General features: G+C 40.8%; 1 protein-coding gene across 2 annotated transcripts in view; it reads left to right on the top strand.

Annotated features, from left to right (window-relative positions):
* Positions 1–26,236, top strand: part of AHR (aryl hydrocarbon receptor) — a 190,810-nt gene that overhangs the window by 114,236 nt on the left and 50,338 nt on the right. For both annotated transcript variants that reach the window (XM_073630081.1, XM_073630080.1), the window contains exon 3: positions 6,841–6,947. In XM_073630081.1, the coding sequence (XP_073486182.1) occupies positions 6,841–6,947 (107 nt within the window). The remainder of the gene's footprint in view (positions 1–6,840; positions 6,948–26,236) is intronic.

The raw sequence follows: 26,236 nt of genomic DNA, 5'->3' as shown, positions 1-26,236 counted from the left end.
TTTACTGTTTACTGGCCATGCATCTGAATCAAATGACTATCAGCAGGTGTTAAAGCGGAAACTAAACCTATTGATATAACAATTTCAAAGTCACCGACTTTGACAGAGGGTGAGGGGCTAATTTACGCTTTGCGTTGCATTAAAGTTGTTCTTAGCATCCCCCCTCACCCCGCCCACCCCACCCCCTACCTTTTACTTATTTGAGCCCTCATTCGGTCCAACGCTGTGCACATCAGCAGCTTTTCTCTCCGTTTCACTGGCTTTGCTGGGGCACTGGGGGCCATTGGCGAGGCTGAGTCCCGCTGTCTGTGTCAATGGATGCAGCAGTGGGCTTCCCATGGGGGACGCTGGACAGAGAGGAAGGGCCAGGAATGCCGGCGGGGGTCTTGAGAAGAGGAGGTTTGGGGCCCCTCTGTGCAACATTGTACAGACATGTTTGTTATGGTTTTCTTTTTTCTTTTCTTTAAGGCAGCCCAGTGTGAATGGACTAGTATTCTCCCATAAAGTGGTTGTAAATACTCTTATACATTTCTGAGAATTCAGAAAAAGGGGGACGAAGAGCTGAATTTACACTTTGCAGAGCTCAGGGAGGGGAGCTCTGACAGCTGATTGGAGGGAAAGGACACACTCTCCCTAAACAGCACACAGGAACAGAGCTGAGGCTTTCACTCAGAGGTTCCTCCCCTGTCACTAATTTTCTCTTGGTGTCAACTTGTCAGAGCTGACTCATGCTGATAGCATAGGAATGAAGCAGCATACAGAAATGACACTTATTACTTTTAATTTAGTACACACTATAGAGGGATATGCTTTGTTCATATTTCATGTCTGAGGTTTACAATAAATGTAACTCTCAGAGAAGAAAAACTAACAGTTAAAGTACAAGCATTATGTGATGCTTTCTTAAACACAAAATGAACAGTTGATAGTCTGAATGGCAAACCTCTATTTTCATTTTATTGACATTGTTAATTTGTGGTCATAATGAAGGTAAAAATCAGTTGCCTTAGTTCAAGTTTTTAGCTCTGGAATTTCCATAACCTTATAAAAACAATCAAATCCTTTCATAAATGCATGTTCCATGACCTCTCTGACAAAATGGCCTCTGAACAATTTTAGCTTTGGTTTTTCTAATGTAGAAGTTATAAGTCAGGCTTGAGCCTTGTTCACTGAAGTGTTTCTCACAGTACACCATATTTAGTGAATTCTGTTCCCTGCTTGTAAAATGTATGTGAAACTGATGCACTTTAAGTGATGCCATAATTGCGAGCGTGGTAATTGTACTATTGCTTTGTAGAGATTTTAGATATTGGGTTATTGGATAATGCCTGCCTTTATACTCGTGTAGTATAATAGCTGTTATGAAGACAATTGTTTATCGAGTAGAACTCTGCCAAAACATATACAGTATATATTTTTTTTTTTTAGTCAATGTATATGCGCTCTTTCTCATATTTTAACAATAATTATGAGCCTGCAAGTTACAGTAGTTGTGCTCAGAAGGTCCCAAGGTTGTTCCTTTTTATATCATTAAATTACTCATATGCTATTAAGCAATAATCAGGTAGTCGGTAGTTAACAAGCAAGATATAAAGGGTTTGATTTACTAAATTGACTACAGTACCCCCCTTATCTGCCTGGCGAATCACTAAGTCAGATCTCATTTTCATTTAGGGCTGTGGTTTCTTTCTTGGTCAAATTGATATTGTTTCTAATGTTATGTTGCTGACATGATTCCTGCAATTTAATCAGTTCCGATTCCACAATATTCTGAAAAGAATCCACAATGTCACTTCTGTTATCCCTCATAAAATATGAGGGTTAAAAAGATTTATCCCTCATATTAATGCTAGATTTCTGTATCCCAAAAGATCCTCCTTCAGATTCTGCTTGCAGATTCTTCAATGCGGTTTGTTTAGCTCTCAGGAGCCAAACAAACCACAGACTTGGCTTTCCACTATAGGATCCTATATATATGGGGCCATAATACCTGCAGGCAGTGCCATAGACATAAAAAAAAGTACCTCCATTTTTTTCCTTTTCTGCTAAGAAAACATATACCATCAAACAGTATATTACTTGTAATTCTAAATCAGTGGTTTATGTAATTCAATGTGGTGCCTGCAATATGTTGGGTGTACTATACACCCGTTGAGAGTTAGAATCTTGGAATTTCAGAACATGTGAATGACACTTCAAATGTGTCAAAACATTTCCGAGAAGTACACCATGGCAATCTTGACACCTTTTATTGGTGCTGAACAGGTTAAAAAAGGGGAGATGACACTCATTATATTCTGCTTAAACGTGAAGTGTGGTGGATCCATACCATAAATACTAGAAAACCATATGGCTTGAATGATAGGATGGGCATAAATCTTTTCTTAACATAACTACACTCTTTTGATATATTCGTTGGAATACTGGCAGAACATGTTTTATTTGTTCATGGTATGTCCTTCATATGCCTGCTGTGTCTTTCTTTTTTTCTCCATGTGTTTTTAATTGATTTGATTGTTTCTGATCAGGATGCACCCGCCCCATTTGGAGGGCTTACTTTGATTTAAAAATTGGTATTGGTAACAAATGTATGCTTTGATGAAGGCTACTTAGCTGAAATGCGTTAGAGTATAGCCTGTACCCATGTAACTAATAAAGTACTTTTATTCAAGAGCATCCGAGTTGCCAGCCTTCCTGATTTAAATATTATACTTGCCTGCTCTGTGCAGTAGTTTTGCACAGTGCAGCCCAGATCCTCCTCTCCTTGGGTCCCTCTTCAGCTCTCCTGGCCCCTTCTTCCTGTCGAGTGCCCCCACAGCAAGCAGCTTGCTATGGGGGCGCCTGAGCAGAGCCACAGCTCCCTATATCAATTCAAACACGGAGCCCCGGTTCGGCCCCGCCCCCTCTCCTAAATAGCTAACTGACTTTGACAGCAGCGGGAGCCAATGGCACCCGCTGCTGTGTCTCAGCCAATCAGGAGGGAGAGTCCCGAACGGGTGAGGCACTCGTGGACATTGCTGGACACAGATGGGGCTCAGGTAAGTATTGAGGGGGGCTGCTGCACTCAGGAGGTTTTTGATCTTAATGCATAGAATGCATTAAGATCAAAAACCTTCTGACTTTACAACCACTTTCATATGCCTTATGCTTGTTCCAGTGCCTCAGAATATTTAGGGCTTGGTCGCAATATGTGTGGTGACTGGCGATTTTCCTGCACTAGATACATGCAAATCGCCACAGTGGCACAAAGAAAACCAATTGTTTTTTGTGTACCCCAATCACATCATGACACTGGAGATGATGTGCAGCGCAGTGTGGAAAAATGCAGCATGTTCGCATTTTTCTGCAGTGCACTTGGGTGGCACTTCATGTCACCGCACTGCAGTGCAATATTCTGAGACCTGAAAGTGTCACTTCAAAACTGGGCCAGTTCTGGCATTTTTCTCCATACATGTAAAAATTCGCTTTTTTCTTTTTGCTAGAAAATTACCCCAAAATATATATATATATATATATATATATATATATATATATATATATATATATATATATATATATATATAAAGCAGAGTCCCTGTAGAATAAAATGGTTGCTGTTGTAAATTTTTTATGTTGCATGATATTTGCACAGGGGTTTATCAAACACAAATCTTCAAAAAAAAAAAAAAAAAAAGATGAATTTTAGTGCACATAAATGGAATATAATAGACAATTTTTAGGTAAAACATAAAAGCTAATGTTATGCCAAGTAAATAGATACCCAACATGTCATGTTTTAAAATTGTATTCACCCGTTAAATCTCCACAGGCAACATTTTAAAAGCCATTATAGGTTACAAGTTTAGAGACACAGGAGGTCTGATGCTAGAATTATTGCTCTCACTCTGACGTTCGCGATGTCTCACGTGTGGTGTGATCATCGTTTTCATATGCTTACGGGGGGCAGATTTGCACGAATGGCCGGGGCCGCTTCAAAAAATTTATTTTTTTTATCAACCTTATTGCTAGCACAGGGAATGAACAACATCACTTGTGATCGCATGGGCTGTGACAGTTCCTCTATATCGAGAGATCTCTTCTCTGGCCTCCAAAACATCTAATCAAACCAATATGCTTTATAAGCCAGTAAAGACTTGTAAACAAACAAACCGGAAGTGCCCAAATCCTCTTTTCTTCTGGTTTTTGACATCACAGAGGGGGGAGGAACTACAGAATCTTCTCTCATTCTGTGCATGGCATCCATTGCAACCACTCACACCGGTCCTGGGCCCACTGGTGCGATGGAAAGCCCAGTAAAGGCAGCAGGTGTGTGGGAGGGGTTGGAACACTTTTACCAAATGTAACAGTGATAGTGGCTGTATATACCTGAAAGGGAATCGCCTGCTGGATCCTGGTATAGCCGCCTCAATACAAGACCATATACATATATATATATATATATATATATATATATATATATATATATATATATATATATATATATATATATATTACATAATATATTACGGTTGCACTGGTATCATTTTTTACCAGTACTAATACTGATGAATATGATACCTTTGCAGTGCGATTTGAGCCCATACACAATTAATGGGCTCAAACTGTACTGCAAAGAATTGCATGCAATTTGAACAGGAATCTGGTGCAAACCTGGGTTCACACAGGAGCGGTATGTGAAAGCACATGTGATTCAGACCGGAATCACACTGCATTCCTTTTCAAATCACATTCGATTCTTTGCAGTGTGATTTGAGCCCATTCATCGTTTTCAGGTATCGGATTTGCACGAGTACAATTACTCATGCAAATGTTTTATATTGGCACCAATACGGCATTGGTGCAACTTTAAGACATACGGTGGTATTGCAGTGCATTTGCTACTTTATTTAAAGGTAGAAAATAAATTAAACCACGTGATGCGCTGAAATGATTATCGCATCACTCCATGCTGAAACTTAAACTGGCAGCTGGCTGCATGGTAAAACGCTGCGTTTTATCACGTGGGCTAGTGTGAACCAGAGAAAACCAAGCATTTTAAAGAAAGATGATTGCAAAGGAGAACCCTGCCATTTCCTTATGATGAATTCTCACTTAAGCTGCCCATACATTACTCACTTTTTTTCTGAGGGACCTGGGGAGCCTTTTCCACTGTCAGAACACAGTAATCAGTGTTGTTGGCTATAGCCGGCAGCACTGATTATTCAGGAAAAAACCCATGTGATGATCCCTTAGCAGAGCACAGTTCTCTCTAGTTTCTTGCCATACAGACAGATGCAGGGGCGAACTTTCGGAGGACTATTGCATATATTAATAAAGCATTAAGTGGCTTTAACTCTGTGGGCTTTTTTCTCTATTGCATTTAATATCCGGACTATGAAGCAGTTACAAAAATAAAAATAAAAATATCAGAACGAATACCTTACACGCTGCCATTGTTTATTTCTGGGAGAGATTCACTACAGTAGATGTAAAGGCAAATATTTGAGTTTTGCCTTCTCATTCTGTTTATTTTCTGTAGACCTTGAATTCTTTGACCAAACCAACTGCTTTATTTTCTGTGAAATCAGAATTGTATTTCAGTTTACACAGGGGAGGCAAACTTCACACATTTTTAGTCTTAATTGTACAGTGAATTTCACTTTACACCTTTTTCACGCAGCTTTTTATACCATTTTCACTTTCCCTAAAAAAAAAAAAAAAAAAAAAAAAACGCAAAAGCTTTTCACTGTGTTTAAAATGACATGTGCAAGATATGTGTTGTACATCATAAGGTTGGCTTTACAGTGTACTGTACATTTGCCAGTTCAAAACCTTAGAAATCAATAGATGGCTATATTCTTTATGCTGTTCATGGCATAGGACTATAGGAAATTGATGGAGTTCATGTTGTATATTCTGTATGTTTGTAAGAGAAGATAAATCAGCCGGGTAAAAAAGAATGGACATAAAATGACATTATGGTTTGTGGAGCAATTTTTTTTTTTTTTTTTTTTTTTAATAATTGTGACTGTTTTCCTTTTTTTACAGAGTATATTTCATTGTAATGGAGACCTTGTCTGCCCAGCTATCATGGTAACGACAAAGTCACTACTGCAGACTACTCCAAAACAAGTGAAGCCCAACGAATTAGAGGAGGGGGGGGGGGAATCACAGGAAGAGGAAAGCCTGTTGATCATTTGGCCCCTCAGTCGCGACCGGTCTCGCTGCTTATCATGCAATGTTCTGCAGAGCATTATGTAGAGAATGCTATGAAGGACACTGCATTTTATGAATGGCTCATACAATACTCATTATGGAGTAAACAACACGGCCAGGGCAGAGCTTGGATGGATGTAGCATCGGACCGATGTTGCATCCACCTAGGTAGGTATGATTTAAAAAAAAAAAATAAATAACCCAAACTTCTCTTTTTTAAATTTTTGAGTTTCTGTAGTTTTTCTGGGCTTCCACTATCTGGAAGATTTGAATGTATTTTTGTTATGAATACTTTAACAGGATGCAATGGAACATTTGGTAACACCCACTTTGTAGGAGATGGAGAACAGCCACAGGACTCGCTGCTAGAATCCCAGCAACTGACTATACTGAAATATCAGTTTTGACCATTGTTCATGGTGTCTGTTTCCCCTGAAGTATATCTATATTTCCTTTTGCACTTCACTTGTCTACTGTTTGCGCAGATTGTTTTTGAGCTGGGTATAATTCCTGAAATCTGTGTGATTATGATTGATTACTATATTTATAGTTTTATATTCTTTTATTTCTGTATTATATGTTCTTTATAGTTGCTGTAATTATTGTATTGCACATATTGATGTTCTTTCTGTATTTCTTCCACAGTTGCACTACAAGGTTCTAAGACAGACGGCAATGGAATCGGTGACAATCGAAGAGCCATTAAACCAGGAGAAGATCTGCGTTCATTTGAAGGAGAACTTTTGTTACAAGTATGTATGTTTAAAATTTACAGTAGCCTTTATGGTGATCAGACTGTTCGATACGACATGATTTTTTTCTATTTCTTATAGTACATTTTCTTTCCAGTGTTGTAATTCATGCAGTGCCACCACACACATTAAAACATACAATTCAGTGGAAGTTTAATATAAAGGGTTATAATATAGTTTAATATAAAGGGTTATTCAATTTGTGTCAGCCAAAACTTACTAGATGGCACTGTTTAATAGTAAGGTTTGTAGCCAGTTTGGAATAGTTGACCTGGTTATTCTAAAGCTGATCATACACATTTAATTTTTGTGCCCTAGACTTTACATATTGTTCATTGGTTAATATGCAATCTGCCCAAGTTTTTTGTGCAACACCGAAATAGGGAAGGGAAAGATTATTTGAAATTGGGCCAAACATTATTTCAGATGTTTCTTCAGATGGTTTTTAACCAAATTTTATGTAATTCAGTATTTCCAATGTAGCAGCTGTCTCAGAATCAGCAAATTAGGGATAAGTATTGTCATAGAAAACCCCCAGAATATTTGCGCACTCATAGGTATTTTCCAAACAGGGAAACGCAAGCCCCACATTATCACATTGCACTCATAGGCAGCCATGTGAGTCTCAAAGGATGGGGCCAACTGCCCCCTCCCTACACCAGAATAAAATTTGTAATGCATGGTGTTGATAAATAGCTCCATAAAACCCATGGTCTATGAATCAATTCCCGTGTCTTGTACTATACACATTATTTCTGATTCACAATATTCATTATCAGATTTTAAATTGTTGTTGCATGTTTTGAATTCATTAATTATTTGTTTACTGTTTTTCATAGCTGTGTTACACTTTTAGGCCCCTTTCACATATCACATAAAGAGTCCGATCAGGTCCTATGAACTATGAATGCTGTGGTCTGAGTTACCATTTAATATGAAATCTCTGGTAAAAAAATAAATAAAAATGAATTACCAGTAACTTAGTATTTCTGTGCATAGGAAATTCTTCAGTGCAACCTGACCAGGGTTGGCACAGTGTTTTCTAGTTCCAACAGTCGTAGTTACAGTGCAATGTTGTTGTGTACTGAGTTGGGATAAAAAGGTGCCGACATCTTTTGTATATTCGCCCTCATGCAGTTCTTATAATGCACCAGAGCAGATGCAGTGCCTTGAAGAAGCATTCATACCCCTTGAAATTTTCCACATTTTGTCATGTTACCACCAAAAAAGTCAATGTATTTTATTGGGATTTTTTTGTGATAGACCAGGGGTAGGCAATCCTGGCCCTCCAGCTGTTTTGAAACTACAAGTCCCATGAGACATTGCAAGAAACTGACAATCACAGGCATGACTCCTAGAGGAAAGAGGCATGATGGGATTCGTGGTTTCACCACAACTGGAGTACCAAGGTTGCCTACCCCTGTGGATAGACCAACACAAAGTGGCACATAATTGTGAAGATTAAGATTGGGATAAATGGTTTTCGAATTTTTTTTCAAATATGTTAAAAGTGTGGTGTACATTAGTATTCCTGGGTGAGAGGTGAGTGAGGAGGAAGTAGAGAGGAGAAACAAGAAGCAGCAGAGGAAGGGTACCTATTCTCTGGCTGAGAAAGTTCATAAAGGAATTCTGGACCTGATGACCTGACACCATATCTGCCATCCCAGGATATCTTTACCAAGCTTTAAGTGACCCACCAGACTGACAAACTGGGGGTCGTTCTGATCTTGTGAGCGGGGATACATGAGGGGGTGTTGTACACCTGAATATTTCTGAAGCGCCTTATATTTCCTTCACTTTGGATTGGAGCACCTTTAGTCGCTTTATTTGGACTTTGTTTTGTTCATCATCTATTGTATTTTCACCCATTGTGTTTGCGAGCATTATATTTATATGTATATATGTTTCCCAAGTGATTAGAACTTTGTGTATAGCAGCTGCATTTTGTATTATATATATTTTCTGGATACACCATTAGCGTGAGCACGTATATTTAGTTTATATATTTTCACACTCTGCCATAAAGGCCAGATTTGTGGAGTGTACGACTAATAGTTGTCCTGTGGACAGATTCTCCCACCTGAGCTGTGGATCTCTGCAGCTTCTCCAGAGTTACCATGGGCCTCTTGGCCGCTTCTCTGATGAATGCTCTCCTTGCCCGGCCTGTTAGTTTAGGTGAACGGCCATGTCTTGGTAGGTTTGCAATTGTCATACTTTTTCCATTTTTGGATGATGGATTGAACAGTGCTCCATGAGATGTTCAAAGTTTGGGATATCTTTTTTTTTTTTTTATAACCTAACCTTGTCTAAAACTTCACATCTTTATCCCTGACCTGTCTGGTGTGTTCCTTGGCTTTCATGATGCTGTTTGTTCACTAAGGTTCTCTAAGAAACCTCTGAGGGCTTCACAGAACAGCTGTATTTATACTGAGATTAAATTACACACAGGTGGACTCTATTTAATAATTAGGTGATTTCTGAAGGCAATTGGTTCCACTAGATTTTAGTTCGGGGTATTGGACTAAAGGGGGCTGAATACAAATGCATACCACACTTTTCACATATTTATTTTTTTTAAATGTAGAAAATCATTTATTATTTTCCTTCCACTTTACAATTATGTGCCACTTTGTGTTGGTCTATCACATAAAATCCCAATAAAATACATTTACTTTTTTGGTTATAACATGACACAATGTGGAAAATTTCAAGAGGTATGAATACTTTTTCAAGGCAAAGGCTTTCATTGCCACCTCTTATTCTAAAATTTTCTGGCTGTCACACTGATTCAGTAGTTTCGGCAACCTACTCAGCGAATGTATGCAGATCAGGCTGCTCTCTGTCTTTCCTAAATGATATGCCTTCCCGCAATAGTAGTAGGCGCATAGTACCTAACCGCTAAATAAAAACTGACAGGTCCAAATCAGTTGGGGTTGTTTCTAAATCTATGCAAATACTATCCATGATAAATTCAGTAATGGATCAGCGTTTTTTGGCAGGGGCGTTTTCTGGCTAGAAAAAAACCTCCAGAACTAGTGGGTTTTAAGTGGAGTTTTTCAGCTGTAAAAACACTGAAAAATACAGCTATTCTGCGTTTATCAGCATTTTTGAGCCATAAGATTTTGTGGGAGTATAGTTTTGCAAAAAAAAAAGCTAAAATAACTCTACAGCTGAAAAACACTACTGCAAAAACGCTGAACAACTAATTCTACTATTCTACTAATGCTATTGGCTTTTTTAAAACGTCCAGGGTGCAGGAGGCCTAACTCTCATGCTTTTATTTTAATGTTTGTTTTTTTTTTAATGGGGTTTACAAGAATGCAAATGCTAAGGCTAGCCAGGCCGGCTGAGCAAGAAAAAAAAAAAATCAAACAGTTTCCTCTGTTCACTCTATATGTACGAATGGATGGATGAATCTTCGGCTGTGGCTCTTGTATTCTGACAGCTCTGATGGGCCTGGCTGATTGGCCTATTCGTTTGAAAAGCTTCCCACCTGGCACCTTTGGCTTTTCAATGGAAGGATGTCGGATGGGAAGGTGCCAACAGGGCCACCCACAAAGCAAATTTTGACTGGTTAATCAGGAACTAGACAGAGAATATGGTAAGGATTTGAGTAGTAGGTTTAGGGATTATTTGAATATTGTGATAAGTTGCATTATAGGGCTCAGTTTAATCAGAGTTTAATTATGTAGTGATAATGTTCTCGTTTGAGTTAAGTCATTTTATGTTTTTAGTTTGTGATATACATGTAAAATAATTTTCACCTGAAACGATTTACTATTGTATAATACTACTTAAAATTAGAGGTCGACCGATATGTGTTTTTCTCTGGCTAATGCTGATATTTAGAAATCGCAGCGGCTGATGGCCGATATATGATGCCGATCTTTTTTTTTTTTTTTTTGGCCCGATATGTTAGGCAGATTTTTATTTTTTTCCCCTTCATCTCATAAAATCTAATAGTTAGACCCTTTTCACACTGGGGCATTTTTCATGCGCTTTTGGGCTAAAAATAGCGCCAGTAAAGTGTCTGCAAAACGGCTCCCCTGCAGTCTCAGTGTGAAAGCCGAGTGCTTTCACACTGGGGCAATGCGCTGGCAGGATGTTAAAAAAAAAAAAGTCCTCCAAGCAGCATCTATAGAGCGTTGTATACCACTCCTCCACCACTCCCGCCCATTGAAATGAATGGGTACTGCTGCCGAAGCACCTGCAAAGTGCTTTGGCAGCGGCACTACATGGGCACATTTAACCCCTTCATCGGCCGCTAGCTGGGTTATAAGCGCCCCGCTAGCAGCCGAATAGCGCCGCTAAAATAATGGTAAAACGTCACTAAAACTAGCAGCGTTTTACCAACAATGCCTGCCCGCTCGTGTGTGAAAGTAGCCTTAAGTGATACAGAAATTTCTTACATTTAAACATTTATTAACCACTTGAGGTCCGGGCCATAGCCCAATGACGGCCACAGCGTGGGCCTCAATTTCCGGGAGGCCGTCATGGGACGTCTTCCCCTGCAGGGCGCGCGGTGCGCTCCCTGTGATCACTGAGTCACGGAGACTCGGATGATCGCAGATCCCGGCCCCTAACCATGTGATCAGCTGTCAGCCAATGACAGCTGATCACATGATGTAAACAAAAGCTCGGTAATCCCTTTTTTTTCTCCTCGCGCTGACAGCGTGAGGAGAAAAAAAAGCCGATCACCGACTTATGTTAAAGGGACATCGGTCCCGAAGAGGAAGGAGGCACATATGCCTCATCCGTGCCTGCCAGTGCCACCTGCCATTGCCACCTACCAGTGCCACCTATCAATGCCCACAAGTGTCGCCTATCAATGCCCACCAGTGGTGCCAATCAGTGCCACCTAGCAGTGCTGCCATCAGTGTAAGCAATCAATGCCCATCACTGCTACCTATCAGTGTCCATCAGTGCCGCCTCATCAGCGTACATCAATGAAGGAGAAAAATTACCCATTTGCAAAATTTTATAACAAAATATTTTAAAAATACCAAAATGTTTTTTTTTTTAAATTCAGTCTTTTTCAATTTTTTTAACAAAAACTAAAAACCGCAGAGGTGATCAAATACCACCAAAAGAAAGCTCTATTTGTGGGAAAAAAAATGATAAAAATGTCATTTGAGTACCGTGTTGTATGACCGCGCAATTGTCATTCAAAGTGTGGCAGCGCTAAAAGCTGAAAATTGGTCTGGACAGGAGGGGGGTTTAAGTGCCCAGTAGGCAAGTGGTTAAACAAAACAAACCTCCAATCAGCTCACTTGTATGTATAATTTAGATTTAAAAAAAAAACTATATATTAAATACACAAAAACAGGTAACCAAAACTTTTGGACGAAAAAAAATGGGCTCACTTTACTGGTTTAGTTATCTTTTTTAATCCATTAGTGTATTTTTTCCCAAAAAATTGCGTTGGAAAGACCGCTGCGCAAATAATGCCGTGTGACATAAAATATTGCAACAACTGCTATTTTATTCCCTAGGGTCTCTGCTAAATATATGTTTGGGGGTTCTAAGTGATTTTCTAGCAGAAAATACAGGATTTTTACTTGTAAGCAATAAGTGTCAGAAAAGATTTAGTCTAAATGGTTAAACTGAAAACTCCTACACACAGAGTTCAGTCCATTGATCAGTATAAACATTGTATCTCTTTGCTTCTTTTCTCAGACTTGGCAGACTGCCCAGATAGGAGAGTGAAGTCTCCACTGGAAGATTTCAGGCAACTTGCATTGACTTCTATTACGTCATAGTCGCGCTGAAGTTTTAAATCTGCCCTTTTTATCAGCACAGTCGGCCAAAGCCGTTAATTAAAGAATGCCAAATATCGGCCGATATATCGGTCAACCTCTACTTACAATTTTCAAGTTCAATACATGGAGCTGCGCTAAAATAGAATATATGAAAACAATTCCAAATATGTGTATAATAATAGTACTGTACATATAATATATGTAAATGCAAACAAATATGAAAATCCACGTGAGAAAAAAAGTCCTCTAGTGCTCATATCAAAATCATAATACCATAATATGGCACCATTCTTTCCAACATTCAGGACTCCTCCTCTTGTATATAATCTTCCTGAGACTCAATTGTGGTTTTAGGCATGTACCATAATGCCCAGCTAAACTTCAAAATCCTCATAAGGACAAGCCCAGAGGCACAGCCACAACCTTTACTCAGCAGCATAAAACAACTGAAACCTCAAGATGGCCATGGGGAAAAAAGAACAAAAGATGCAACCACAACCTTAACCCAGTAGTATAAAACACCTAACACATAAAAATGACCATCCAAGTACAAGCTATACTTTTTAACACTACCAAGTGGCAACATTGGTGTTGGACAATTGGCATCTTCATAAGGAGACTTCCGCAATGGCATCTTACATATTTTGTTCACTACAGGTTTTCTTTAAACCGGTCAGACATTTTGTGTTGTAGTAATATAGTAGTAGCTAGTTATTTGAACAATCTCCTGGGGGTGTCTCCTGAAGACATGAGTGTCATTAGACCATGATCTGGTCATCAGCACATCATCTCATTATCGTAGAAAGTCATCCCATGTAAAAAGTATTTTATTCTTTGACTATAGGAAGTGTTTTTTTTTTTTTTTTTCTTGACTATTTCCTTTAACTATTTCTTTTTTACTTGGTGCTGAATACTTAAACATACCTTGACAGACTTTCAAAAATGTGCATGTGTAGTAATGCATTTGACATGAGTTAATTGGCTGTTCCAAAACTCAGCCCTATACTGAACAAGAAAAGTATATCAGATCCGTGGCTAAATACATGCATTTTTGAAGCCATAACATGGATTCCATTCATTTAATTGATTAGGGTCCTTTTCAGTGCTTGACCCTGCATCAACACATGACAACTGGCAGCTTGGCAAAATCATTGACCTGAACATTGAATGGTGAATAGTTGCTGAAATGTTAGTGTAACAGTTCCATTCCATTCCGAGTCCATGTCTATTACAGTGCTAAGGTTAGAAAAACGATTTCTTTTTAAAAGCACCAGTGAAGTTTGTTGCCATCTTTCACATAGCAATGTGATTAGAGATTTACATCCTTCTGTATAAATGTTCTCATACATTAAAGATGCTGAAGACTCTTTCATATGGATGTAGTAATAAAATATAAAATGGTATTATTTATCAATGATTTTATGTTAAAACTATTTTTTTTTTTTTTTTGTGCTTTAGAAGCTATTATAGTTTTGCCAGCCATGATGTTGTCATCAATGGCAAGTTGAAAAATAGTAGATTTGCCCATAGAAACTATAGTGCATTCATAAATTATTCAGACCCCCTTAAAGCAGACCTTCAGTCATTTTTCATCTTTGCATATATTAAATCTTCTGCCCTTGTTGTTTTAACTTTGGATAGTAAAACATTTTTTTTTCTGCCAGTAAATACCTTAATCGGCCCACTTCCTGTTTCTTGTCTGGTCATTAGCCTAGGCTTATGACATCATGCACAGCCCCCTCTCTCACGAGAGCTTGCCAGGAAGTGAGGGGTGATAAGAGGGCCAATGAGAGCTGCAGAGCTGGAGGTGTGCCTCTGTGTAAATCCAGGAAGTGAACAGGCAGCAGCTTAGGTGCCCACAGTTAATATGGATGCAGCCAGACTTAGTGGAGGGAGATTTCTGCAGCATATTTTTGCAAGTACAGAATAACAGTGTACATAAAATAATATGCAAAGTGGTTGGAGGGAAGCTTCAGAATGGCAAAGATGTTTTTATTACAAATTATGTGAGCAGACTGCAGTTCCTCTTATTTATTTTTTTTTCAATTTTGTTACTGCAGCCTAATACTACAGTTTAAATTCATTTTTCATTCTCATTAATCTATACTCAGTACCCCATAATGACAAACTGAAAACAGAATTTTAGAAATATTTGTACATTTATTAAAAAGAAAAAACAGCTTAAGTTTCACGTGTTTATGTATTCAGACCCTTAACTTAGTACTTTGAAGCACCTTTGGCAGCAATTACAGCCTTGAGTCCTTTTGGGTATGACGCGACAAGCTTTGCACACCTGGATTGGGGGATTTTTTGCCATTCCTCTTTGCTAATCCTCTCAAGCTTAGTCAGTTTGGATGGGGACTGTCGATGGACAGCCACTTTCAGGTCTCTCCAGGGATGCTCAATAGGGTTCAAGTCGGGGCTTTGGCTGGGCCACTCTTGTCCATTCACAGAGTTGTCCCTAAGCCACACCTGTGTTGTCTTGGCTGTGTGCTTAGGATCATTGTCATGTTGGTAGGTGAATCTTTGGCCCCGTCTGAGGTGCTGAACGCTGTGGAACAGGTTTTCATTGGGGGTATCTTTGTACTTGGCTTCATCCAGCTTTCACTCAACCCTGACTAGCCCCTGCTGCTGATAAATGCCCCCACAGCATGATGCTGCCACCACCATGCTTTACTGTTGGGATGGTATTGGGCAGGCTACGAGCGGTGCCTGGTTTCACACAACAATTTAGAATTGAGACCAAACCATTCAATCTTGGTTTCGTCAGACCAGAGAATCGTGTTCCTCAGTCTGAGAATCCTTTAAGTGCTTTTTTGCAATCTCCAAGTGAGCTTTCATGTGTGTTTGAGGAGGGGCTTCTGTCTAGCTACTCTGCCAAAAAGCCCAGATCGGTGAAGGGCCACAGTGATGGTTGTCCTTCTGGAACTTTGTCTCATCCCCACAAAGGATCTCCGAAGCTGAGTCAGAACGACCATCGATTTCTTGGTCACCTCTCTTATGAAGGCCCTTCTCCCCCGATTAATCAGTTTGGCTGGGCGATCAGCTCTAGGAAGAGTCCTAGTTGTTTCAAACTTCTTCCATTTGAGAAGTATGGAAGCCACCGTTCTCTTGGGAGCCTTCTGCGCAGCAGAAATTTTTTCGTAGCTTTCACCAGATCTGTGTCTTGAAAAAATCGTGTCTGAGCTCTGCAGGCAGTTCTTTTTGACCTCATGGCTTTTGCTCTGATACAGTATGCATTGTGAGCTGTGAGGACTTTTATAAAGAGGTAAAAATGTGCCTTTCCAAATCATGTCCAGTCAATTAAATTTACCTCAGGTGGACTCCAATCAAGGTTTAGAAACATATCAGCAATGGAAGACACCTGAGCTAAATTTCAAGTGTTGTTGCAAAGGGTCCTGAATACTTATGCCAATATGATATTTTAGTTTCTCCCTTTTCATACATTTGCAAACATTTCTAAAATTCTGTTTGTCACCTTGTCATAATGGGGTACTAAGTGTAGATTAATAAAAGAAGAAATAATGGTAAGCAACTGTAGTATCAGGCGGCAACATAACAAAACTGAAAAAGTGAAGGGGGTCTGGATACACTGTATATAGAACATGAATCTAACTGGTTTCAGACCACAGCTTCACTCTTTTTTGTTTTCTAAATTGGTCTCATTGTTTATAATGTAGTGTATAGGTGGCAATTTAAATATTTAATTTGTGAATGGGGAAAAAAGGGATTGTATAATATCTGTCATTCATTAACACCTTCCTGCCTTGCCTATAGCAGATTGATGGCCGGGGGGGACTTTTCTCCTCTGGAGTGGATATAGAGTTGCCACCTCATCCCTTTAAACCTGAACACATATGAATTACACAGGTTCTGAGGCTAATTAAATGCAGATAAGGCACCAAGTGAGTTTAATTACCACCTTAATCAGCCACAGAACCTGTGTAATTAATATGTGTTCGGGTTTAAAGGGATGAGGTGGCAACCATAAGTGGATATCATGTGACTTCCTCTCAGAAGGTGATGCACAGCTTCATGATCTGTTACCGGCTGTGTCTGCGGAACACAGCTGATAACTGATCGATATACCCTGCCAGTGTCATGTAATCACTGTGACCAATTACAGCAGATCACATTTTCCTTTCATGCCACATCCATTGTATACAATAGTGTTGCTAGCTGTGATTGGTGACAGTGATCAGCCCATCTGTACCATGTGATTAACTTTGGCCAGTCACAGCTGATCACAACCAAAGACACTGAATGGATCAGTTTCAGTAAAAATGGTTGCTTATACCAGTGAAATGAACTTAGATTAGCAATCGTAATGTGTAAAAAATAAAAATCCTGATCACTTCCCCAGAGTGGTAGTGTGTTACTATGGTAACACGGTATTGCTCTGGTCACTGTATGTTACATACGGTCACCAGTCAGTGTCCCTGATCACCGCCACACCAGTTATATGATGACTTTGTACTGTACTGGTGACCGTATTTTCCATAAAAATTACAACTTCAAAAAACTCACCATGCCTCTTACTAAATACCTTTGACTGTCTACTTTACAAAAGGGGATAATTTGAGGTATATTTATACTGCCCTAGTGTTTTCTGGCCTTGAGAAATGAGATTGGATTTTCAGATATATGCCATGGGTTTGTGAAATTTCCTACAGATTAAATATACACCTGATTTGAGTTCTTTTCACCAAAGAAATGTAGCAGAATACACTTTGACCTAAATTTATGAAGAAAGATTATTTGCTAAATTTTATAACCAGAGCAAAGAAAAGCTTTTTTTTCCCCAGATTTCCAGTCTTTTTTTGTTTAGCAAAAAATGAAAAACCTAGTGGTGATTGAATATCAGCAAATTAAATCTCTATTTGTGTGAACAAAATGATACAAATTTCATATGGATACAGCGTTGCATGACTGCACAATTGTCATTCAAAGAGTTAATCCATCTCTGAGCAATCCTCTTTTATTGTTCAGTGAGATAAATCTTGACAAACAGAGAAAAACTTTGTCAAATCCTCCCCCTTGCTGTGAGTGACAGGTGATTTACATATCTCGTGCACTAGCCTAAGACACAGGCATTATTTTTTAATTCCCACCCCCACTCCTTTCTTCAGCAGCTCTGCAAGGATTGGCTGTTCCACACCTCAGCATGATTTGATATGCTGAAGTCATGTGGTTACTTTCCTGTCTTTTCACTGGATGTTAGAGATCATAGCAGAAGTTCAGTGTAAGAAATACACAGGAAAAAAATGCATATTGACAAGGGCAGTGTAGAGGTGGGCGGGGAGTCTACTGACATGACGACTCCACCCACCGAGCTCCAGACAACAGACCCACCCACAGAAACTGCAGTTTCTCGGGTCTCATAACAGACAGAGGGGAGACATTTGACAGGTAAAGATATATGCAGGAGGCATGTATATCCTTATAGATAACCCCTATGGGTTTTACTTCCTCTTTGTTTCCCTCCAAAGGTAAAGCATAATGGGCTACTATGCATCGCATAGTAGCCCATTATGTGTCACTTACCTGACAGAGGAGCCTGCGATGTCACCTCTGCTACAGAGCGGCCATCTTCTTTCCGGGTATCATGGCCCCGGCGCTGTGATTGGACGGAGCCGCGATAACGTCACTCCCGCGCATGCGCACGGGAGCCGCCGCTAGCTGCATGCTCAGTGCGCCTGCGCGCCAGCGGTGTCTGTCTTTTTGCAAATATCTAATAAACCATGTAGGTTTAGGAGATATTTCTTGGACCTACAGGTAAGCCTTTATCTAGGCTTACCTGTAGGTCAAAGTGGTCTGTAAGGGTTTACAACCACTTTAAGCCCCGGACCTTTTGGCTGCCTAAAGACCAGAGGACTTTTTACAATTTGACACTGCGCTGCTTTAACTGGTAATTGCGCAGTCATGCAATGTTGTACCCATAGGAAATTTGCGTCCTTTTTTTATCCACAAATAGAGCTTTCTTTTGATGGTATTTGATTGCCTCTGTGATTTTTTTTTTTTTTTTTTTTGCGATATAAACAGAAAAAGACCGTAAATTTTGAAAAAAAAATGATATTTTCTACTTTTTGTTAGAAGAAAAATCCAATAAACTCAATTTTAGTCATACATTTAGGCCAAAACATATTCAGCCACATGTCTTTGGTAAAAAAATGTCAAAAAGCGTGTATTTATTGGTTTGTGCAAAAGTTATAGCGTCTACACACTAGGGTACATTTTCTGGAATTTACACAGCTTTTAGTTTATGAATCTCATTTCTTGAGGTGCTAAAATGGCAGGGCAGTACAACCCCCCCCCCCCAAAAAAAAATTACCCCATTTTGGAAAGTAGACACCTGAAGGAAATTGCTGAGAGGCATGTTGAGTCCATGGAATATTTTATATTTTGCCACAAGTTGCAGGAAAATTAAATTTTTTTTTTTTTTTGCACAAAGTTGTCACTAAATGATATATTGCTCAAACATGCCATGGGCATATGTGGAATTCTCCTGAGTACGGGGATACCACATGTGTGGGACTTTTTGGGAGCCTAGCCACGTACGGGGCCCCGAAAACCAAGCACCGCCTTCAGGATTTCTAAGGGTGTAAATTTTTAAATTCACTCCTCACTACCTATCACAGTTTTGAAGGCCATAAAATGCCAAGATAGCACAACCCCCCCCCCCCCCCCCCAAATGACCCCATTTTAGAAAGTAGACACCCCAAGCTATTTGCTGAGCGGCATGGTGAGTATTTTGCAGCTCGCGTTTGTTTTTGAAAATGAAGAATGAAAAGAAGAAAATTTTTTTTTCTTCTTTTTTTCAATTTTCAAAAAGCGGGGTCTGCAAAATACTCAGCATACCTATCAGCATATGGCTTGGGGTGTCTACTTTCCAAAATGGGGTCATTGGGGGGGGGGGGGGGGGTTGCCATCTGGGCATTCCATGGCCTCTGAAACTGTAATACGCAGTGGGGAGTGAAATCAAAAATGTACACCCTTAGAAAGCCTGAAGGCGGTGCTTGGTTTTCGGGGTCCCGTACACGGCTAGGCTCCCAAAAAGTCTCGCAAATGTGGTATCCCCGTACTCAGGAGAAGCAACAGAATGTATTTTGGGGTGTAATTTCACATATGCCCATGGCATGTTTGAGCAATATATCATTTAGTGACAACTTTGTGCAAAAAAAAAAAAAATGTCGTTTTCCTGCAACTTGTGTCAAAATATAAAATATTCCATGGACCCAACATGCCACTCAGCAAATAGCTTGGGGTGCCTGCTTTCCAAAATGGGGTAATTTGAGGGGGGGTTTGAACTGTCCTGGTATTTTATGCACAACATTTAGAAGCTTATGTCACACATCACCCACTCTTCTAACCACTTGAAGACAAAGCCCTTTCTGACACTTTTTGCTTACATGAAAAAAAAAAATATTTTTTTTGCAAGAAAATTACTTTGAACCCCCAAACATTATATATCTTTTTAAAGCAAAGGCCCTACAGATTAAAATGGTGGGTGTTTCATTTTTTTTTCACACAGTATTTGCGCAGCGATTTTTCAAACGCATTTTTTTGGGAAAAAACACTTTTTTTTTATTTTAATGCACTGAAACACACTTAATTGCCCAAATGTTTGATGAAATAAAAAAGATAATCTTAGGCTGAGCACATAGATACCAAACACGACATGCTTTAAAATTGCACACAAACATGCAGTGGTGACAAACTACATACATTTTTAAAAGCCTTTACGGGTTACCACTTTAGATTTACAGAGGTCTACTGCTAAAATTACTGCCCTCGATCTGACCTTCGCGGTGATACCTCACATGCAGGGGTGCTTTTTTTTTTTATCTTATTTTTTAAACTGTTATTTTCATTTTTTTTTTTTTATATCATTTTTATTATCTCAGGGAATGTAAATATCAACTATGATAGCAATAGGTAGTGACAGGTATTCTTTTTTCAAAAAACCGGGGTCCTTTAGACCCTAGATTTCTTCTCTGCCCTCTGAAGCATCTGACCACACCAAGATCGATGTGATAAAATGCTTTCCCAATTTCCCAGTGGCGCTGTTTACATCCGGCGAAATCTAAGTCATGAAATGCTCGTAGCTTCTGGTTTCTTAGGCCATAGGTATGATTGGAGCCGTTCTGATCTCTGATCAGCTCTATGGTCAGCTGGCGGAACCACTGGCTGCATTCTCAGGTTCCCTGTTGGGACAGGGGAGCCAGAGAAAACCATGGAAGACGGTGGGAGGTGGGGGGACATTCCCTCCCACTGCTTGTAAAAGCAGTCTAGAGGCTAATTAGCCACTAGGATTGCTTTTACATGAAAGCCGACCGCTGGCTAAAAAGGATACCAAGATAATACCTAAACCCGCAGGCATCATTCTGGTATAACCACTCAAAGTCCAGCAAACATACCAGTACGTTGCTGGTCCTTGTTGGGCATATATTGAAATTTTTTTTTTTTTTTTTTTTCATGCAGCCTGTGGGCTGAACGAAAAAAAGATTGGTTGGTGGGTATGCCCACCATTAAAATACCTCCCTTCATCCACCCACTTCTAATGATGGGCATACATGCACCATTTTGTTTTTAACTGTGGTGGTGAAATCACCTCCTACAGCGCTGGAGTCACGGCTTTATGTATCTCGGGAGCAAACGCTGTTGCTGTCAAGATAAATCCGCGCTGCAACTGAATGGCGTACCAGCTAAGCAAATGATGGTTAACAATAAAACAAAGTAACATTACAGTACCACACCTGCAAAGCAAATACAAAAAACACATAGTAAAAAATAAAACATTTTTTTAAAGCAATCTGTGCCTAAAATGTATATATGCCGAAGCATGGGGGCATCCGCCCCAAAAGTTAGGAGCAAATCGCTCCTCCACCCCTGCTGCCCCCATGCTTTGGCATATATGCTCTTTTTTTTTTTTTTAAATGTGGTGGTGAAATCACCTCTAACAGCGCTGGAGTCACGGGTTTATGTATCGTGGGAGCAAACGCTGTTGCTGTCAAGATAAATAAATCCGCACTGCAGCTGAATGGCGTACCTGAAAACAAAAAATGGTTAACAATAAAACACAGTAAACGGTAAAATATAAAAAAATTACATACCTGAAAAGCAAACATGATAAAACATAACAATAAAACATTGCAGAATAGAATACAGTAAAAAAGAGCAGAACAATAGAGAGAGAGAGAGAACAATATAAAACGACAACTATTTTTGATTTTTTTTATTTTATATATTTTTTTTTTACACTTTTGTTTTTGTAACAGTTGTAACTGTAACGGTTCCAGGTTCAGGTCTCTCAAAATGCGATGGCATCTTGGGAGATCCTGTGAAAGTGTGTCCTAGTCTGCAGTGCTGTACCCTACGCTAATACTCAACTAGTGTATGGTAGCGCTCAAAACATTCACCAATGCAAAGACCAGGATTGTCAGGACAGGAGGGACAATAATAGCAGTTGTCACGCCTATATCCGCGCTTGCTGCAGACATGACATCTTCTTTGGGGGGCTCGTTGGGTAGGGGTACTCGGGAGGACATACGGAAAATGCCTCTCATGCAGCCAGCTTACTGCATTTGGATTGGGAAGGTGAAGTGGAGCACTGTCTGGAAACAGAAGGGCTCTGACGATCCTTTCCTGGAATTTAAGGAAGGATCCAGTCCGTCCTGAAGCTCTGTATAGCACATGAGCATTCAGCAAAGCCAATTGAAATAAACAGATACTTTTTTGTACCAGCGTCTGGCCTTACGGGCAACTAGATACGGTGCTAACAACTGGTCGTTGAGGTCCACCCCTCCCATATTTTGGTTATATTCGTGGACACAGAGGGGTTTCTCCACAACACCAGTCACCGTAGGAATTTGGACATTCGTGTCTGCATGAAGGGAGGTAAGAACGAAAACCTCCTTTTTATCCCTCCACTTCACAGCGAGCAAATTATTATACTTGAAGCATGCTCTCTCTCCCAGCCTTAGACTGAAATCTACAAACCACTGGTGAAAGCCCCGGCGATTAGATCGCACCTTGCCACATGCCTCAATCTGATGATCAAACAAGTGACTAAAAAGTGGCACGCTCGTGTAATAATTGTCCACATACAAATGGTACCCCTGTGGACCAATATGACCGCAACATACTCTTTTAACTATGCCCATGTCGAGGGATAGGCCCAGAAAGGTCTTAAATTCGGAAACCGTAATTGGTTTCCAATCTCTGGCAAGGGAGGACTGGGGATTAGCGGCGATGTATTGACCAGCATACAAATTACTTTGGTCCACACTAGATCTGTAGAGCTCTTCGGTGAAAAACAGTGAATAAAAATCAAGTGACGTAAAATCAAATGTTTCCACCTGAATGCCGGGTTGGCCAGTGAATGGGGAACGTACGGGTGGTGGGTTGCCAATTAGGATTGGCGAATGCAGCAGGAAGAGCACTATGGGCTCGACGGGCCTGTCTTTGTCTTCTTGGCAGCAGCGGGACACTACTTGTGCTTGCCACCTCACCAGCTTGAACTGCACTTATGGGACTCACCATGTGTTACTGCAGTGCTGGTTTGACTACGACCAGGGTGTACTAGGCCGCTGGTGCTTGCCAGTTCACCAGAAGGATGAGCAGCACTAGTACTTCTCTAAGATCGGGGTCTGGTACGCCTGACCTTGGCAGGGACCACAACTCCGTCAGAGCTATCTGTCATGGAGCCGCTGTCGTCTACAGGATCGTATTCTGAGCCTGAATCTGATAGATGAGTGACTTCCTCTTCACTATCTGTCATGCTCAGAAACGTAGGCCTCTTCACTAGTGTACCTTCAATTTTCCATTTTTGGCTCTAAATTTACTGGTACAGTAGTGAGACTCACAGGTAAAAAAAGCTCCTGACTGATTCAAAAGCTACCAAAAAAAACTGTTAGCGATCGCAGGGATCAGGCCTGACTCTGCGAACGCTGCAGTTGTGTGTTGTTTTTTTTGTAAGTGACAGTGATCGATCGATACTGCACTTGGGTGGGCTGTGCGGAGGGGCAAAACGTAGGTGCTGGCAGGTATCTGGGCTGATCCTGCTAACACTGAGTTTTTGGGAACCCAAAACTGCTGGAGACGCTAGTGTAGATCTGATCAGATATTGATCTCTTCAGATACTATACCACTAAGGGAGGTGTATGCTGCGTGCGTGGGTGTTAGCAGTAGTGGCACTAATCTGACACTGCCTGGGGCGACGCAGACCCTAACTGACCCTAAATGACCCTAAAACCTAACTGATATCACCCGCCGGACAATCAGGGGGTTAAACCTTTATTGGGTAATAAACGGCGGGTATAAAAAACAAACTAACTAACCAGAGCCAGTAACACTTATACGGTGATCACTGGTGAAAGGGTTAACTAGCGGGCAATCAGGGGGTTAAAACCTTTATTAGGTAGTATATGAGGGTACCTGACGCTATAAAAAGCTGACAGTGAACTTAAATACTTAGCTGAGATCGCTTAGTGACACTGGCGACAGGGGATGAAAGGCTTAACTGGAGGGTGATCAAGGGGTTAAACCTTTATTAGGGGGGGTTAGGGGGTACCCTAGATCTAAAGGAGCCTACCACTAACTGCCCTAACACTTATAACAGTCACAAATGACACCAATGCAGTAATCAGTAAAAAAAAATAAAAACTGCTATTGGTGTCACTGTGAAAGGGGGTGACGGGGGTGAGGGGGGGGCTGCTATTGGTGTCACTGTGACAGGGGCGGGGGGGGGTGCCTATGTGTGCTAGTGTCATTGTAGTGTTGGTGCAGACTCACAGTAGATGTCTTCTCTCCTCGGAAGCCGGAACGAAAAGTGCTCACGAGGAGAGATGACATCACTTCCTCTGCTTCTGTTTATATTACAGAAGCAGAGGAAGCTTCTCATTTGCCAGGAGGGATTGTGAGGGAGAGGCCATGAATCAGTGGCCTCCCCCTCAGGACGGATCGCTCCTGGAACGATGCCGACCACCTCGGCACCGGGGGGGGGGGGGGGGGCACGATCACGCCCGCGGGAGGGGAGTATTGTACCCATACGTTACTCTGCCTGCCCGTGCCATTCGGCCGCAGTATATCTGCGTGAGGTGGTCGGCAAGTGGTTAAACTTTACTTTATAAGAACATTTTTATTGTAGGACTTGGGGCAGATCTAGTAGATCTCCACAGCTAATACTCAAGAGTTCTCAGAAGGCTGCTGGCAGTTGTAGATGGAAGTTGGCAGGTTAGAACTGACACATCTATGCAGTATGATCTTGGCCATCAGGGCCTCTTCTCATGCATCCTTAAAGTGGACTTTCAGTAATGTTTTTATCTTTCCATCTATTAAATCTTCCACCCTTGTTGTTTTAACTTTAGATAGTGTAACTTTTTTTTTTTTTCTGCCAGTAAATACCTTATACAACCCACTTTCTGTATCTTGTATGGGCATTGGCCTAGACTTATGACGACATGCCCAGCTCTCTCGCTCACTCTCATGAGAGTTTGCCAGGAAGGGAGGGGGACATAAGAGGGCCTATGAAAGCTGCAGAGGTGTGTGTCTGTGTAAATCCAGGAAGTGAACAGGCAGAGGCTTCAGCTGCCCACAGTTAAAATGGCTGCAGCCAGACTTGGTGGAGGGAGATTTCTGCAGCATATTTGGCAAGTACAGAATTGCAGTATATATTAAAATAATATGCAAAGTGGTTGGAGGGAAGCTTCATACTTGCCTAGGTAGATGCAGCTTCGGTTTGATGCTGCTTCTGTCCCCTGGTGCCTCTGCACTGAGAACCGAGCGATCGAACATTGCAGATTGCTTGGTTCTGACAGCTCCCTGAACAGAGAGCTGCAGTCAGCAGCTCTCTGCTTTGCCCTGCCCCCTCCTCGCTCACTGGAGCGCTGATCTGTGGAAGGGGTGAAGCGGCCATCTCGGACTCTCTGCAGCTTGCTGGGAGGCTGAGCCGGGTGTCAGTCCAGGGACCTGGTGGTTCCCAACTTCCATTGTCATGATGACGCGGTCCCTGGGCCGACGTCTGTGATATCAGCAGAGAGCGGACTTCAGAAAATGAGTCTCAGGAGTGCAAAACGAATTGCACTCCTGTGATCTATAGCTTTGGTTGTACTTCTCCTTTAATGCTAGTATAAGCTTCTTGAAACCAGGACCAGATGGCTCAATAAACTCAAGTGCTGAAAAAGGAATTGCTTTCCTTTGTGGTCAGCCTGCAGTGTCTGGCTATATATAGTGGAGAATAGTCCTATTCTCCTGTGTTGCCCAGGAAGTGCTGGCTGCATGGTCAGTTTTAAACACAATAGGGGTAAAATGCTGCACGTGCTTCTATGAGCCCCAAAATAGCTTTACCAGAGGCTCCTAAAACAGATTACAGTACTTTACAAACATTAAGGCTGGGTTCACACTAGTGCGAATAGGATGCAGATTTCCCAACATCCAATTCGCATGACAGGAGATTGTAACTGGCTCTCTATGGAGCAGGTTCAACTATCTCTGGGGCGGCTGCGGAGTGGATTGCACTGGAGTCCTGTG

The sequence above is a fragment of the Aquarana catesbeiana genome, linkage group LG05 (assembly GCF_042186555.1).
Source record: "Aquarana catesbeiana isolate 2022-GZ linkage group LG05, ASM4218655v1, whole genome shotgun sequence".
Taxonomy (NCBI): domain Eukaryota; kingdom Metazoa; phylum Chordata; class Amphibia; order Anura; family Ranidae; genus Aquarana; species Aquarana catesbeiana.
This window is presented reverse-complemented; position numbering and strand designations above follow the sequence as displayed.